A 17,995-nucleotide genomic window follows, 5' to 3' on the forward strand; every position below is an offset into this window, starting at 1 on the left:
GCACCTTACCAAAACAGGAGGCAACAGTTTTGTGGAAATTGCAGCAGTAATACCACTTTCCAAGCAGAGTACATCATCCATGACACTGTCACGTAGCATTGTCTCAGCTTATCTGAGATACCGAACAGCCCTGTGAGGTGAACATCGTCCCCACATCCACTGGAGATGACCCTTGAGGACAGGCAGAACTTCTAGAGGTGGAGACGCAGGGGGAAGGACACTCTGGGTAGAGGGACTGTGTGAGCTTGTCAACGACTCTGTCCACCCAGCCATGGCTCCAGGTGCCTCCAACAATCTGTTCCCTGACCTTTTCTTTTAATTGTAGTAAAATATACATAACATAAAATTATAAAATTGGCCATTTTAACCATATTAAGTGTGCAGTTTGGTGGCATTAAGCGCATTCACATTTTTGTGCAATCATCACCACCATCCACCTCCAAAACTTTACATCTTCCCAAACTGAAACTCTGTGCACATTAAACAATGTCCTTGGACTCTGGAAGTCTCGAGTGGAAATGGCTCCCCATCGTGGCCGGGATCGTGCCTGGGGATACCCGACTGGAATGCGGCATCTGTGTCCTGCTGGGCACTGGTGCAACAGCCCTGTGAGGAAGTTGGCACAATTATCTCCTATCTCTTTTGAACAAATGAAGAAACTGAGGCAAAGGGAGGTAAATAACTTGCTCAAGGTCACACAACTGGGCAGAGCTGGGATTTAGACCCCAGCAGCCTGGTTCCAAGACAGTTGAAACACAAGAAAAGGCTACAGAACTTGACCACTGACAAACGTGGGGTCTGGCGCATGCTGAGATGGAACAGACTGCATATCCTGAGGAGAGACGCTGCCACTGCTAGTGGCTTCCCTGTCCCTCCCTGAGCTGCTGCCCAGGCAGAGGCTGAGAGAGGAGCCTCACCAGGATGAGCTCCATGGGCCGGAAGTGAGGCCGATGCTGATGTAGGAGTGAAGGTGTCCCAACCTGTCCCAGGCTGGAGCCCTGCAGCCCTGCTGAGCAGCATGGCCCGGGTGTGACTGGTGTGACCAAATGGATTTTCTCCTTTGGAGAAAGACTCCTGGGGTTTGCCTCCCCCCACGACGCTGCTGAGAGCACCAGCATAAAAAGCAGGAGCAGGCCGTGGGGAGAGGAAGGTGGCAGAGGGTGTGGGGAGCCTCAGGACCAGGAAGCAAAGGGGAGGACAGGAGACACAGGACCAAGGAGATGTTCTCCCTGCTCAGCGGGCTGGCTGTATTGGCTGTCTCCTTCCTGCTTCTGAAACTTGGCACCTTCTACTGGGAAAGGAGCCACCTTCCCCCTGGCCCATTCCCCTTCCCCATCCTTGGAAACCTGTGGCAACTAAGCTTTCAGCTGCACCCAGAGACCCTGCTCCAGGTAGGCGATCTGTCCCCAAGTTGGAAGCCCTAAAGGGGTGAGTAGATGAACCCTTCCTCCCTCTCAGCCCAGAGACACTGGAGATGGAAGGAACTGGGGTCAGACACATGTGGGGGTGAATCCTGGTCCTGCCACTCACTAGTTCAGAGGCCGTGAGCCTCAGTTTCCTCATCTGTCAAATGAAGGGTTGTAGGCGGGTTGCAAAAATTGTAGACTTTGTGCAAAGTCTACCTAAGAGGATTCTGAGGGCAGTAGAAGTCCACTGCAAATGCAACACGATGGAGAAAGCTGTCATGAACAGAACTCTACTGCAGGAGAGTACTGTGTTTCTGGCTGGAAGGACTTTTCTGAAATGCCGCTTGAGATGGGAGCTGGGGAATGGGACCCCTAAAGGCACACTCAAGTGACATTACTCAAGTAGTCGCCACCGCCAGGGTAGACAGATGTGCCAGGGGGAGGGTGTCTGTTGCATTGAGTGGGCCAGGGCTGACCGCCGCTGAGAGCCGGGCAGGACACACCACCCTTTCCCTGGAAAGGCTTGGCTCTCGATCAGTGCTGAACAAATATTGTTTAAATGTCTGGTTGAGGAGAGCAGATAATTATAATCCTCAGGCTCCTCACACACTGGAAAGAACACTACACGGAGTGGGGACACCTGGGTTTGAAGTCCTGGTCCTTTACTATCTTTTTGGCCTATTTTTTTTTTTTTGAGATAGAGCCTCACTCTGTCACCCAGGCTAGAGTGCCGTGGTGTGAGCCTAGCTCACAGCAACCTCAAACTCCTGGGCTCAAGCAATCCTTCTGCTTCAGCCTCCCGAGTAGCTGGGACTACAGGCATGCACAACCACACCTGGCTAATTTTTTCTATTTTTAGTAGAGAGGGGGTCTTGCTCTTGCTCAGGCTGGTCTCAAACTCCTGAGCTCAAGCAATCCTCCCGCCTCAGCCTCCCAGAGTGCTAGGATTATAGGTGTGAGCCACCGCGCCCGGCCTTGGCCTATGTTTTTTAACCCATAAAATGGAGATGATCCCTACCTGCACACTGATGCTGAGGGGGACTCAAGTGACAACTATAAAGCCTACACAGGACGCTAGCCCTCAGGAAACTGCAGTCATCATTAACATCATCTGTAAAGTGGGTAGAACACGCCTAGCTCCCAGGGCTGATGGGGTGTGGAACTGGGCCCTGACCATTCCAAGCACATGGGGAGCCTGTGGGCCAGGTTCAGCTTGCCTGGTGTTGGGGGTGCTCTGAGAAGGTGCCCCGAGGTAAGTGTCGCCTGGTCTCTCCGCAGCTGGCCCAGACTCACGGACGTGTGTTCACCGTGTGGGTGGGCCCCACACCTGTCGTGGTGCTGAGCGGCTTCCAGGCGGTGAAGGAAGCGCTGGTCTCCAACTCGGAGCAGTTCTCGGGCAGGCCCCTCAGCCCGCTCTTCCGGGACCTGTTTGGAGAAAGAGGCAGGGCTGCCCTTCCTGGTGGGGAGGGGAGGTGGCTGGGTGGTCGCTGCGCTCAGGGAGTCGGGCTGTCCCGGAACTGTTAGAGGGAGGCCTCCCGAGAGGACTCGGGCCTCCTAAACACCCTTCAGGGGAGGGGTATGACAAAGAACCCGCTCTGCAGGTCAAAATACCCGGATCCACATCTCAGTGCAGCCCTTTGCCACCTGTGTGACCTTGGGCAAGTCGGCCTCACTCTGTCCTCAGTGTTCTCACCTGTTATATGGGGACAATGACCGCTCTTTCCTCCCGAGGGTGTGGGGGAGAGCAAGCGGCTGAAATACCGAGAGTGCCCGGTACAGTGTCAGTGCCAGGCTCAGCAAATGTCCCTGTTCCCTCCTCACCCCTTCTTTATCCCCTCCTACTTACCTCCTGGGGACTCTTAAAGGCAAAATCAGGTTGGTGGACCGGGAGAGGGTGTACTTGAGCCCAACTTGAGCGCACCAGGCTCACCAACCACCCTCCAAACACCCCTCACTCACCAGTCAGAGCACCGGCCCAGAGGTGGTTGGGAAGGTCCCTGGGGTCTGCCCTCTGGGCTGGGTGAGACCCTAGTGGTCTTGGCCTGGGAGGATGGGAGAGGCTGGTGACTGTGTGCCTCGCTCCCGACCCAGGGGTCATCTGCAGCAACGGGCACACATGGCGGCAACAGAGACGCTTCTGCCTGGTGACGCTTCGGGAGCTGGGCCTGGGTAAGCTGGCGCTGCAGGTGCAGCTGCAGGAAGAGGCAGCAGAGCTGGCTGAAGCCTTCCGCCGGGAGCAGGGTGAGACCTGGTGGGGGGCAGGCCAGGGAAGGCCCACCCTGATCCCCCACCCCGCGTACATGCAGAGGAGGCTGAGCCTTGCCGCACATGCAGGGGTGTGTGTGTACGAGTGTGTCCGTGACGCCTGGGAACGATGGCAGCAGTTTAGAGCTGCATCAGTGCAGTGGGAGTTTCCCTGAGGTGGGTGGGCAGAGGCCCAGGAATGCCCAGGTCACTGGGAAGCCAGAGCCCTTCTTCTCTGTAGCTGGGGAAGGTTCTCCAATGACACCTAATGCCTTTCAAACCTCCAGCCTTTTGCACATGCTACTGACCCTTCTGAATTACCTAGCCCACGCCCCTTCTCTCCCCATGAGAAATGGCAGCGCCTTCTTTCAGACCTGGCTGAGGTCATCCGCCCTAAGAAGTCCTCTCTGAATCCCAGGCATGGCTAGGGATTTGTTCCCGCCTCTGACATACCTGCCCTACATTCTGTTGTCATTTCAAGGTTGTCTGCGTCCCACTCCTCTCTCTGCAAACCTAGCACCCGTCACAGAGCTGGCTCATGGGTGCTCAGTAAGCATTTGTAGGGTGCATGAATGAGGAATGAGAGTGAATGAATGAATGAATGAAGTAAATGAGCGGCTGTATGCAAGGTCGGATGAGAGCTTGGGCTGTGCTCCTTGTGCCTCCTCAGCCTGAGCCCTGCCCCTCTACTCTCAGGTAGACCCTTCGACCCTCAGGCATCCATTGTCAGGTCCATGGCCAGAGTCATTGGGGCCCTCGTGTTTGGCTACCGCTTCCTCTCGGAGGATCCCATCTTCCAGGAACTGACTCAGGCCATCGACTTTGGCCTGGCCTTTGTCAGCACCGTGTGGCGCCGGGTAATTGGCATTTGGGGAGGCGGTATGCAGGCCACTGGGCAGCTGGAGGCCCAAGGCAGACAGGAGCCTCAGCCAGGGCCTGGCAGGAGAGAGACTGTGGGTACTGAGTCTGGGTCCCTTAGATGGCTTCTGTTCAGCAAGCTGACAAGTTCACAGCATCAATCCTCCTTTGCGTGGTTCAGTGCGAATGGGCAGGGAGTAAGAAGCAGGTTATGTCCTCAGAAATGCAGCTTTCTGGCTCTGAAACATCCTAGCTAAGCCCCGAACACAATTGCTGCTACCATTGCTCTCATTTCTGTCTAGATTATTTTGTGGGTCATCAGATGAGAGGCAGCCCTGGGTTGCCCATGTCAGAGGCCCCAGCCCACTCTGGAGCCCGCCTGACTCTGGGGCTGGCACCTGAGTAGCCCCTGGGTGGGCTTCTCCCCCCACAGCTGTACGACATGTTTCCCTGGCCCCTCCGCCACCTCCCAGGACCCCACCAGGAGATGTTCAGGCATCAAAAGGCTGTGAAGGGCTTCATCCGCCAAGAGATCATGAGACACAAGCTCGGAGCACCCGAGGCCCCCAAGGACTTCATCAGCTGCTACCTGGCCCAGATCACCAAGGTGGGCCTGGAGCATCTGCAGAGGAACGGAGGGGGCTGTCTTTCTAGGCTGCACCATGGTCTTGGTTCCTCATCTTTGTCTTGGTCTACAAGCTTTCAGAGCACCCTGAAAGCTTGGGTTAAAATAGGACTTTCCTTCCTACCTTTTCCCAGGCCAAGGAAGGCTTCTGCAAACATGGGTAGGGTGGGAAGCAGAGGCTCTGGGACAGTCAGGGACAGTCCCCCATCAAAAGTCAGTGCAAACTGGGCACGGTGTAGTCCCTGCTACTTGGGAGATGAGGCAGGAAGATCACTTGAGCCCAGGAGTTTGAGTCCAGCCTGGGTGACACAGCCAGATCCTGTCTCCAAAAAAAAAAGTCATTGCAATTCTGGGACTCAGGTCCAAGTAGTTCTGGTCCCACGAGTCTTGGAACAGATCAGGCCCCAAAGAGACACCAGGGTTCTGATAGGAGAGAACTTTAGACCCAGAGCTGTTCCCCCCACCACCTGCCAGGCCATGGACGACCCAGTATCGACTTTCAACGAGGAGAACCTGATCCAGGTGGTGATCGACCTGTTTCTGGGAGGCACCGACACCACAGCCACCACCCTGTGCTGGGCACTCATCCTCATGGTGCAGCACAGAGACGTCCAGGGTGAGGGGCCCTTGGTTCTACCCCGGCTGACTGCCCGTGCCCGTCACCCCTCACTCCTGCTCTGTGGTGCCAGGGCGGGGTCCTGCTCTCTCACCACTGTGGTACAAGAAGCGTTCATGGCTTTGAGTCAGGAGGGGCTTCAGTTCCCACCCTGCTACTTACTGTGTGATCTTGAGCAAGTCGTTCCGCCTCTCAGAACCAGTGTAAATGCAGGCAACATTATTCTATTCATTCAGCAATGATTTAGCACCTACTAAGTGCCAGGCTCTGTGCTAATGTCCACCTCAAGGTCACAATCACGGAGGGAAAAAGGTGGCTGGAATTCTCTCAGAGACAAACGGGCTGTGACTTCAGTTCAAATCCTGGCTCCACACTTTATTGACCTTGGGCAAAAATATCTGTCCAGTTAGAGCCTCAGTTTTCCTCATCTGTAAAATGGTAACAACAGTTCCTACCTCGTAATGCTCTTTGTATATAGAGCACCTGGCACACAGTGGGTGCTCAAACCTGGGTCCTTTTCTCTCCCTCAAGTAGGCCCTGGAAAAGAGAACCTGCAAAATCTCATTCATAAGCAGCCAGCTCTGCCTCAGAGAAGGGCGTGCTCCTGTGGGACCAGGGGAGCCAGGGCAGGGTGGAGTAACCTAGGCGTCATAAGCCTCTGGGCAGTCTCCGGGTGGGGGTGAGGGCGGTGGGGTGGGATGGGGAGGCCAGGCCTCAGGCGCCCTCCCCAGACCCACACCGAACTGCCCACAGAGAGGGTGCAGCAGGAGCTGGATGAGGTGCTGGGTGCTGCCTCCGCTGTCTGCTACGAAGACCGAGAGCGACTGCCCTACACCTGCGCTGTCCTCCACGAGGTACAGCGCCTGAGCAGTGTTGTGACCGTGGGCGCAGTGCGCCAGTGCGTGACCTCCACCCGTGTGTGCGGCTACCCCATGCCCAAGGTAGGTGGCCCCCACGCGGCCCCATGCCCGCCCAGTACCTGCAGAGCATGCCCTTCCTGCCCCGCACAGCCATCCTCTATGGTTTCTGCCAACTTGCCAGCTCCCTGTCAATCAATCGGTCAGTCATCTATCTGTCTGTCTATCTATCATCTCAGTCATCTATCTACCTATGTATCTATCTATCATCCATCTATGGCATCTGGGATGGGGGGTTGATTATAAAAGAATGTACGTACCAAGGGACAATTTTTAAAGTTGCTCAGAGATAACCCTTGCAAACATTATAACATACCTCCTTCCAATCTTTTTAATCCAAATACATTTTACATAGTTGCGATTATGCTGAATATATCATCCTGAATCCTTCATTTCACTTACCATATTATTTAGATTCTTCTAGATCAGTGGTTCTCAAACTTCCAGGTACATTGGAGTCACTGGAAGTCTTGTTCAAACAGACGCTGCTGGGCTCCACCCCCAGAGTGTGCAGTGAGGCCTAAGACTTTGCCTTTCGAGCAGGTTCCTGGGCAGTGCTGACGCTGAGTTTAGGGACCACACTTGGAAAACCATTGCTCTATGTTATTCTTAATGGCTGCATAATGTTCCACCAGATGGATGTTTTGGAATTTTTAACCATTGTTGGTGAATAGTTAGGCCATTTTGCAATTTATGTGCCTTAGAACTGGTTTCCAGCAGAAATGCCTTTCTTGTTTCTTTCATTTTATAAAAAGGTTAAGAAACAAGTACCGAATAAGAAGAGATAGAAGAGAGTTATAAAAAAATAATTCAAGTCAAGAACAGCTACTTCATATACACATAAAACTTGAATCTGAGCTTTACTGGAGTCAAGGCAATTTAAAAAAAAGGAAATCCTAATTAGTTATGAATCTTATTATGTAATAAAAGGAAGCATGCCTGTATCAGGGAAGCTTTGGCTTACCAATTAGTTATTAGAAGGATCATCATTCATAATGTCTTTTCAAAGGCCAGTGGGCAATGTGTAGGATAATGTCTCAAGTTGGAGTTTTACCAAAATTTAGAAATATTCTCCAAAATGATAGCTGCTTCTCATCTCAACCCCTTTTAAGAGATAAAAGTTTAACATGAAGTTGAATGCATTTCTATAGGAAGCCAAAATAATGTAGTTGAAGTTTACAGCTCTCTGGTGATCCAGGGTGAGACGGGTTTCCAAGAGGGTTTTTGACATGAGCTGGACAATAACATGATAACACCTGCTCTTTGCCAGGGTGTGCTGTGGGCTGAGGGCTTTGTGCCCACTCCATCATTTGGTACAATGGTGTTCGGAATTGCTGAGCCATGTAGGTCATTCAATGTCAACAGATATTGAACTACTTATCTATCTTATTGTGTAACAAATTACCCCAAAACTTAGCAGCTTAGAACAATAACATTCATAATTTCCCTGTTTCTAAGGGTCAGGAAACTGGGTGCAGCTTAGCTGGATGCCTCTGATTCAAGGTCTCACATAGAGTTACCATCAAGTTGTTGTTGGGGCTGCAGTCTCATCTGAAGACTCCACTGGGGAGGCTCTGCTTCAAGCTCACTCACACGGATGTCTTCAGGACTCAGCTGCTCTTTGGCTGGAGACCACCCTCAGTTCCTCCACATAGCACAGCTCACAACAGGGCATCTGACCTCCATCACAGAGAGCAAGCAAGAGAATACCCGAAATAGAAGCTAAAATCTTTTTGTAACCTAATCGAAGACATGATAGCCCAGCACTTTTGCCATACTCTATTTGTTAGAAGTGAGTTACTAGAGCTAGCCCAACTCAAGGGGAGGGGATTGCACAAGGCTATGAATCTTGGGAGTTCAGAATCACTGAAGGGCATTTTAAAGGTAGCATACCACAGGTGTGTAGGTAGTGATGTTGCTACTTTAATGAAAATGAAACAAAGTCACTCACCTTGGTGCCCTGGTGCAGGGTGACTCCTCTATACCTAGAGGTGGTGGCTGGAGCCCCAAGACTTTCCTCAGAAAAGGGCTTTGACTTTGCACTGATGCCCAGCCTGTCCTTAGTGGAAGCTGCAATGGCACGATGTGGCACACTAGGAAGATGATGGGGGGAGGTGTGGGAGCCCCCTCTTCATCATAAGTGTCTTTGTTCAGCACTTACAGCTGTGGTTCGAGGCAGACTCGACTCCAAGGGCCCTGCCAGGATGCCATTGTTATTATCAACTTCTTATTAATTTGGTCAGACTTGAGATCCCCACCTCCACACATTTCTTCTCCATAGCAACCCTATCCTTTAGATGCTGCTGCTGTTATTCCTTTTTTATAGATAGGGAATCTTCAGCGTAGAGAGCATAAGTAACTGCCCAAACACACCGCTAATAAGTGACTTAACTGAGTTTCAGATTCATGTCCCTCTAATGCCAAAGTTTTTTCTTTCTATCACACACTCTGCTATTTGTATTGCTCCAAAAATGACTCTCTAGGTAAGCAGCGAGCGAATTTGTTAAATGGAGGCGTTTTGCATTGCCCACTGGTCTGTCTGACTGGTGGATACTGAGCTGTCTTTGGCAGGAGTTGGCCAGCAAGTTCATAGGTTTGTCACATGTCTCTGGGAATGTGAGGATAGGACCACATCATTGGCTCATCTTGCAGCTGGCATGGCAGGAGGACCTAGGCCCAGATTGTCTAGAAGCTGTGCCAAATTAGGTCAGTTAAGAAGGGAGGACCAGAGTTCAGCTCCGTTTTATGCCATTTGGGATTAGAAATTTCCTTATTAAAAGGCCCTTCCTGCCAATTTGATTCTAGATAAAGGCTCCAGAGGACTATTAATAACCTGCAATCAATATTGAGCTTTTACAACTTGGGCGAGAGATGAATGCTGAAAGTGGAATCAAAGCTTGACAGTAGATCATTAAATGTTACAGATATTTCTAAACTGTTCCTAACCATTTCATCAGCTGAGTGATAGTGACAACAGCAATGGTTTCTAATACAATGGTTGCGCTTCAACACTTCACGCCTGTCTCTTCTCTGACATGCTATTTGATTGTGAACTCCAAACTGTCATCTACTAGGGAGAAGATGGTATAGAGTCCCCAGAAGGCACCCAGCAGGCAGATGGCTCTACAATAAGGGGGAGCAGGAGGGTCGCCCTTTTTGTGTGCTGGATAGGCTATGCTCTGAACCTGTTCCATGAGCTAAGACCAGTCTGTCACTGTGCAAGGAGGCCAGAACATCATGCAAAACAGTATACAAACAATTCTGTAGTGAAAAGAGCACCTTGCTAGGAGCCTCTTTCTCTGAAGGTGATGATTAAGAAGTGTTGGAATGCAGAGGGTTACTTAATCCCAGGTAGAAAAGGGGAAATCGCTAGGACTAGAATTGGGAAATGTATAGCTCACTCAGGCAGCAGCAAGAATATGTGCCACCCCAACACCTCTGCTTAAAGCCACAGAGTGACCAGTTCTGGGTGCCCTATTGCTCCAGTTAGCTAGGGTTAGGCCCCTCCCGTAAAGCTTACAGGACTGCAACCACTACAAAAAAGTGCCTTCTGAAAGTATTTACATTGATTCAATTTCTGCATTCTCTATTCGTTTCTGTTTGGGATGCAGGCTTCAAACTCTTCTGAGGTTTTTATTTTTAAATTTCAAGCTATCTCTGTCAAGACCAAGAATCCTATAGTCACTGTTCTCCCTATAGGGGTAGCTGGTTTAATTCTATGGTATTTGGTAACTGAGCCATGGAGTAGGAGGCCCTCCCCAGAATCCTGGCGCTCAGTGTCCTGGATCCTGGGATCATAAACAATCCCAATTTTGGTCCACTTTGGCCTCTGTATGCTGCTTCCACTTGGCCTCAGTATGCCCAGGGCCCTCATAGTAGTAGCAGAAGTTACCCTGTTCCCATCTCATCAGTCTGATTCTTTTTCTAATCACTCACTTCTCCTTTGAGATAGAGTGAGGACTAGGGTGAGGGTAAGGGTGAAGGTCTGGGCTGGGGTTAGGGTTTGGGTGAGGGTTAGAGTTGGGGTTAGGGTTCATGTTTTCCTCTCTCCAACCCTAAAGAGTTCAGCTTTCTGTCTCCTTTTCTTCTGTCTTACCATCACTCAGTCCTTTCTTTTTGTTTGCCATCCCATTTCTTGTCTTTCTTTCTGTCTTTTCCTCTGACACACAACCCCTCATCCCAGTGTTTGTTGCCCTGTGCCTTACTTGGTCTCTTCTAGACATGCCCACAGCTGCTGGCCTTCTCCATAGGAGGTAATGGCTCTGTGTCCCTAGACCTAGTTGAGAATCTTCAGAACAAAGGTGGGTGGCCCATAGCCAGGAGGGTGTCATGCTCAGTTCCTTCACTGATGTGAGCCTGGAGGAAGGGCACCTTGAGGGCACCTGCCTGCTGACCCTTCCCATGGCCCCCTGGGCTACTCCCACAAGCACACTGGGTGTTCTTTGAGCTCACCTGGGCCCAGTGTCAGGGCCATCTGAGGCTCCTTGAGCCACACCAGCTCCTCTCTTCAGGGCACCATCATCTTGCCCAACCTGGCGTCGGTGCTCTATGACCCTGAGTGCTGGGAGACCCCTCGACAGTTCAACCCTGGCCACTTCCTGGACAAGGATGGAAATTTTGTGGTCAATGAGGCCTTCCTGCCATTCTCTGCAGGTACTAGGCACAGTGCTGGATTCAGAGTGGTGGTTGGGGGTGTCGAGGGACAGACACAGTGACAGCTGCCGCCCTCTGACCTTTCTGCTTCCAGGGCATCGGATGTGCCCAGGGGACCAGTTGGCTCGAATGGAGCTCTTCCTGATGTTTGCCACCCTCCTCAGGAACTTTCGGCTCCAACTGCCAGAGGGGAGCCCAAGGCTCAAGCTGGAGTACATCTTTGGGGGCACTCTGCAGCCCCAGCCCCAGGATATCTGTGCAGTGCCCCGCCTGGGCAGCCCCAGCCCAGGTCCTCGGGCAGAGTGCCTGTAGCCAGCTGGGCATCTGGAGCCCTGTAACCCATGAAGTCCTTTCTCAGTCTCTCTTGGCTTCTGCAAAGCTAGAGAAGAGGAAAAACAAGGGTTCACATAGCTCAGCTGCTCATGGTTCCCCCTTACACAAGCTCTGTGGGGTGACACTGGAGTGTAGGCTTATCAAGGATTCTATGAAGGTAGCTGAGTTTGGGTAGCTCAGTTCTTAGGTTAGGTTAGTTATGCATTGGTGGGGAAGGACATTACAAGGTTAGCTAATCTTGACATTAAATCAGTTCACAATGTTAATTTAGGGAATTAAGTTTCACAAGGTAGCAGCTATGTAGGTTCAGAGGGAAAGGCAAACTTTCAAGCAAAACTATAAATATAATAATGCATGCAAGTACTCTGGATGTTAGGGACTGATAAGTATCCCCCCCAAAAGAGGGGGAGGTGGGAGGCAGCTTATTTTCTGCCCTCTCCTGCCCTCTCTTGACCATAGGGAAGCAGTGCAGGTCCCTACAGTCCTAGGATGGGGAAGGCTCTCTCCCAGTCTTCACCAGGCAAAGCCAGCAGCCAATAATAAAACTGTTCCCAGCAAATTCTCCACCAAGGACTCCCTTTACTTTGCCCACAGGGTTCCCAAGTTTTGAAACATTGTCTCTCCAGACAAGTCTTGTTTATTTAAAAAAATGACTTGTATTAAGGAAACGCAAATTAAAATCAAAATGAGATACCACTACACATTTATTAGAATTGCTATAAAAGCAACCCTGACAATCCCAAGTACTGGAAAAGATGTGGGGCAACAACTAGAACTCTCATGAACTGCTGGCGGGAATGCAAAATGGCATGATCATGCTGGAAAATAGTTTGGCAGTTTCTTGTAAAATTAAACATTACATCACACAACCAGCTCTTCTGCTCCTAAGTATTGTTACCCAACTCCTAGGTATTGTTACCCAAAAGAAATGAAAATATATTTTCACAGAAACACATACTACATTGTTCCATTTCTATGATATTCCTGAAAGGCAAAACCATGGAAACAGAAAACAGATAAGTGGTTGCCAGGGTCTGGGAGTAGGGTTCTGGGTTGGCTATAAAGGAACATAAAGGAACTTTCTGGAGTAATGGAAATGTTTTCCTTCTTGATTGTGGTGATAGTTACAAGACTGTATGTGTTTGTCAAAACTCATACAACTATATACTTAAAAAGGTGAGTGTTATTGTATATAAATCATATCTCAATAAATCTGAGTTTTAAAAGAGGAATGCCTTACCTTTTTCCTTTGTGTTATTTATAAACTGCACAAAAGCTGGGTGCAGTGGCTTGTGCCTATAATTCCAGCTGCTCAAGGGGCAGATGGGAGGATCACTTGAGCCCTGAAATTTGAGGTTATAGTGAGCTACGATTGCACTACTGCACTCCAGCCTGGGCAATGGCTGGGCAATACCCTGTCTCTAAAAAAAATTAAATTAAATTAAAAAACAAAAGATGTACATATGAATGAGCCAATGTTTCTAATTATTAGGATATCAATCATTATTGCTGTGCTGGGCTGGGAGGATTCCACTAGAAATGAGAAAATGTGATGTATTCATTAGCCTCTAGCCTTTCTGTAGGCATGTATACAAATTCTTCTAGGCTTTTTGAAATCTTGAATCTTTCTCATAGACACCCTATCCTATTTTCTATGTGGAAGTGTTCCCATGGGACCTGGGGAGTCCAGACTGGGACCCACTGGACCAGTTGGGTTGCAGAGAGCAGTAGATTGCCTGGGGTTTTTTTGTTTTTGTTTTTTTTTTTTTTGTTTGTTTGTTTTGAGTCAGAGTCTTGCTCTGTCATCTGGGCTGGAGTGTTGGGTGTCAGCCTAGCTCACAGCAACCTCAATCTCCTGTGCTCAAGTGATTCTCCTGCCTCAGCCTCCCAAGTAGCAGGATTACAGGTACGAGCCACCACGCCCGGCTAATTTTTCTATTTTTAGTAGAGATGGGGTCTCACTCTTGCTCAGGCTGGTCTTGAACTCCTGAGCTCAAGCAATCATCCCAGAGTGCTAGGATTACAGACATGAGCCACTGCGCCCAGCCAGAAAGCCTGGAGTTCTTGGGCCCAGGAGATCCTACCCCTGAGGCCAGCAACTGTTTAGAGAGACAGGCTCTGGATTAGAGAATACTATGCTGGGCTGTAATGCAACTGCTACTTGCCTCACTTTCTTAACCCTTTGTCAGTCCTTACCCTGTTAGAGCCTCTGTCTGGAGCTTGCAGCATTTTCTGACACCCACCCCCACCACCATCTGGCCTCCCATCTTTGATCCTGCCTGGCCCTCTGCATGCTACTTCATTCAAAGGCCATCTTCTCCAGGAAGCTTCTCCTCACCTTGGCTGAAATGCCAGCTTTGCTCTCAGTAACCCAACTCTTGTGAGCTTCAGTTTCCTTGTATGTCCGATGGAGCTCTCCCTTAGGACCGCTGGGAATGACAAGGCTCAGCACAGAGCCTGGCATATGATAAATGCTCTGTATATGCTGGTGGAGAAACTCTTTCCCCCATACAACATCCATAAGCACTCAGCACCTTTTCTATGGTCCTAAAATAAAATGATGATGGTGGGAGGAGCTCTCTCTTATGGATAGGCTTCCCTTTCAGTTTCTAATTATTACTTCATAATGATACGATGATAGCTACCATGTGTTGAGTGCCAACCATTTGTTAGTGAGTGAATTGGGTACCTGACATATATGAAATCATTTAATCATCAAAGTGACAAGGTAGATATAATCATCTGAATTTATAGGAATGAGAGTCAGGGACAAAGAGTTCGAAAGGGTCAGAATATCAATAAGTCTCAGTTCTCTCATCTGCAAAGTAGAGATAATAATGCTAATTTGTTTAATATTAAGATTAGGTTAAATATGGTAATGAATGCAAAATACCTAGCACAGCGCTAAGTGCTCAATAAATGGCAAATAATAACAGTAATAATAATAAATATTCCTTTGCTGGGATCATGGTCAGCACACCCTCATAGATCCTTCCACTCTTTGTCTCAGCTGACTGACCCCTGAGGACACTGAGGACACTGCTTCTCCTGCAGCCTCTGAATGGAGGCTGCTTGTTTTTCCTGTGTCAGTTCAGGTTCTGACCATAAATAGCACCCTCACTCACTCAAATTAAGCAATGAGAGTTTAACAACAGAGAACACAGAAGCCAATGCATGTGGCTCAAGGAGGAAGGGAATGGGAAGAATAAGTGCTCTAAACTCATTTTCCTCCCATGCTCCAATCTCCTGTTGGGGACTATAATTGGCTGAGCCCAGCTGGAAGCCAGAGGGAAAGGGAGCCCATTGATGTGGTCCATAAAGGTCAGCCTCCAGGGGCCTAGAGCAGCACTCAAGAGTGATCTGGGGAAGTGATCAAGCAGAGGACATTCAGCATGTCCCAGTCTCAGATCCTATGGGTTCTGGAGGTAGACTACATCCTCCTCATGCCCTAATGGTTCCTCCAGATTATGTGTACAAAGACCACCTTGAGCACATATTTCTCCTCTGTGGAGACTCTTTCCCTTATGTCTAGCACCTGTTCAGTACCATTAATAATATTTGGTCACCTCCTCCTCTCCTTCCCCGGAGTCTTAGGATTCCATTCCAAGTCCTGCCATCATCCTGGTGATGTGAGCAAGTTCATGTGAGCAACTCAGTCAATATCCAAGATGCTCAGTTTCTGGGCTTCATCTTTGGTGACTTCCAGCTTCATTCTTCTTCAGCTATCAGTCCTATGGCCATACCCAAGTTCTTGGCAACACCTAGAGAAGTTCACCCTCTGAAACTGCAAATTCACAGATCCCTGTCAAGAACTGTAAAGAGTCTACTCTTTTAACCCTACTTGCAAACTAACAAGTTAGCCTGACATAGCTTTATGGGTGCTGAAGGAAAACATAAGACTCCTGGGTCAGCAATGAAGGGCAATTTATTACTCATAGCAATAGCATCAGCCAAACTATTATTAGGTCATTAAATATGAAATGTCTTATTTCAAATAAAAAGTTTAGTTTATTATACCTTAAACAAGAAGTAGTACAATTAATCAAAGTATGTACCTAAACTGTCAACACAGTTTTCTCATCTTAACAGTAGCTTGTTTATTCCAGCAGCAAAGAAGCCTGGAGATCGAGTGGCAATGAAATTGCAAATGGTGTTTTCTACAACTTGTTGAGAATTGAATATTTTTCCTTGCAAGAAGTGGTCCAAAGCCTGGAAGAAGAGGTAGTCAGTTGGTGCAAGGTCTGGGGAATACGGTGGATGACAGAGAGTTTCCGAGTCCAGCCTTTGTAGTTTGAGCAGTGTTGTTTGTGTGACACATGGTTAAGTGTTGTTTTGCAAGAGGATTGGCCTATCTCTATTGACCAATCTTGGTTGCTGAATCACAAGCATCCTTGTCACATCATCCAATTGGTTGCAGTAGACCTCTGCCGTAATCGATTGACCAGGTTTCATGAAGCTGTAGTGGATAAAACCAGTGCTGGACTAACAGACACCATTAGCTTTTTTGGATGAATATCAGTTTTAGACGTGTTTTGGCACTTCATCTTTATCCAGCCATTGTGCTTGTGATTGTAAAAAATAATCCATTTTTCATCACACATAAACAATATGGTATAGAAATGGTTTGCCTTTAAGTTGTGACAACAAAGAAAGACGAGCTTCAAGACGATTTCTCTTCTGACACTCATTTAATCCATATGGTAGCCATCTATTCAGCATCTTTACCTTGCTCATTTGTTTCAAATGGTCCAATACTGTTACAATAGTAATGTCAAACCTTGCTGCTAGTTCATGTGTAGGTTGAAATGGATTTGTTTCCACTACAGCTTTCAGCTCGTCATTATCCAGGTTGGTCTCAGGTCGCCCACATGGCTTATTTTCAAGATTAAAATCACCAGAACGGAACTTCTCAAACCGTCTATGTATCATGCATTCATTAGCCACAGCCTTCCCAAACACTTCATTGATATTTTGAGCTGCCTGCACAACATTAGTTCCACAATGAAACTCATATTCAAAAATAACTTGAACTTTTGACTTATCCATGGCTTCACAATAATTGCTCTAAAAAAATTTGAAAGATAATCACAAGCCAAAAGCCTTGCATTTGAAAGAATGAGGATGTGGCCAGGCGTGGTGGCTCACGCCTGTAATCCTAGCTCTCTGGGAGGCCGAGGCGGGCAGATTGCTCAAGGTCAGGAGTTCAAAACCAGCCTGAGCAAGAGCGAGACCATGTCTCTACTATAAATAGAAAGAAATTAATTGGCCAACTAATATATATAGAAAACATTAGCCAGGCATGGTGGTGCATGCCTATAGTACCAGCTACTTGGGAGGCTGAGGCAGAAGGATCACTTGAGCCCAGGAGTTTGAGGTTGCTGTGAGCTAGGCTGACGCCATGGCACTCACTCTAGCCTGGGCAACAAAGTGAGACACTGTCTCAAAAAAAAAAAAAAAAAAAAAAAAGAATGAGGATGTGCCTTCACAATAAAAATAAAACAAGAAGTGTCAAAATGAAATGTCAGAGCTTTCAGCTGTCAAACTACTTAAGGAAATTAGACATTTCATACTTAATAATCTAATAGAATTTTTGTGCTGGTACGCTGGGTCCCAATTCCCATGGAGCAATGGGAAGAGGGCTAGAATGATACCTGCACACTCAATGGGTTGTATTATAGGAGGGGAATGCTGAGCTTAGGAACCAGAATCTTTTACAATGAGCAGCTGCCTGTGCTCTATAGGGTGATATTATCTTTCTTCCAAAGGCTATAAGCAAACTGCCCTTTGCTTTGGAAGAAAACATTATCTCTACCTTCCAAGTTGTTTGTTTACTGTAAAAATGTACTATAAAAGAGTATATTCTCCAAACTCAGTGTTCTTCAGTTGAGATGCAAATCCAATTTATGTTTGGCATCTATCAGGCTCATGGGTATTGCCAGGATGGGACTTGAAGAACAAGGGGAACCCATGCAAACATGATGCTCTTGATGCTTGCTGTGCTGTGATAATAAAGTCTTTTTTTTTATGTGATCAACCAGTGTCCTGGCTTTTGCCAACATCCAATCTTTTAAGTTACAAATAGAGTAAAATCCCAGACTTGAACCTATGATACAGCCAAAGTGAATTTATTTTAGTTTCTCAAACAAGTCATGCCCTGGGTGACATCACAAATGCTATTCTCTTTGCCTAGAATATTTCAGTCCTTCTCTTCTCTTGGTGATTTCGATCGCTTTCTCTGGGAAGCTTTATCCCCCAGCCTCCCATCCCCTATCCCTCCATTGGGTTATATCCCCCTCCTCTGAATTCCCACAGAGCTTTAGGCTTCTCTGATCATAGCATTTTT

The 17,995-nt window shown here is 48.3% G+C and overlaps 1 protein-coding gene across 1 annotated transcript; it reads left to right on the forward strand.

The window, feature by feature from the left end:
• Positions 1-4,950: 4,950 nt before the first annotated feature.
• CYP2AB1 (cytochrome P450 family 2 subfamily AB member 1) lies at positions 4,951-11,631 on the forward strand. Its single transcript, XM_012736937.3, has 5 exons — positions 4,951-5,115; positions 5,608-5,749; positions 6,503-6,690; positions 11,178-11,319; positions 11,414-11,631. The coding sequence occupies exons 1-5, from the start codon at positions 4,951-4,953 to the stop codon at positions 11,629-11,631; spliced, it is 855 nt and encodes a 284-aa protein (XP_012592391.2).
• The last annotated feature ends 6,364 nt before the right edge of the window (positions 11,632-17,995 follow it).

This window comes from Microcebus murinus, chromosome 1, assembly GCF_040939455.1.
Source record: "Microcebus murinus isolate Inina chromosome 1, M.murinus_Inina_mat1.0, whole genome shotgun sequence".
Classification (NCBI taxonomy): Eukaryota; Metazoa; Chordata; class Mammalia; order Primates; family Cheirogaleidae; genus Microcebus; species Microcebus murinus.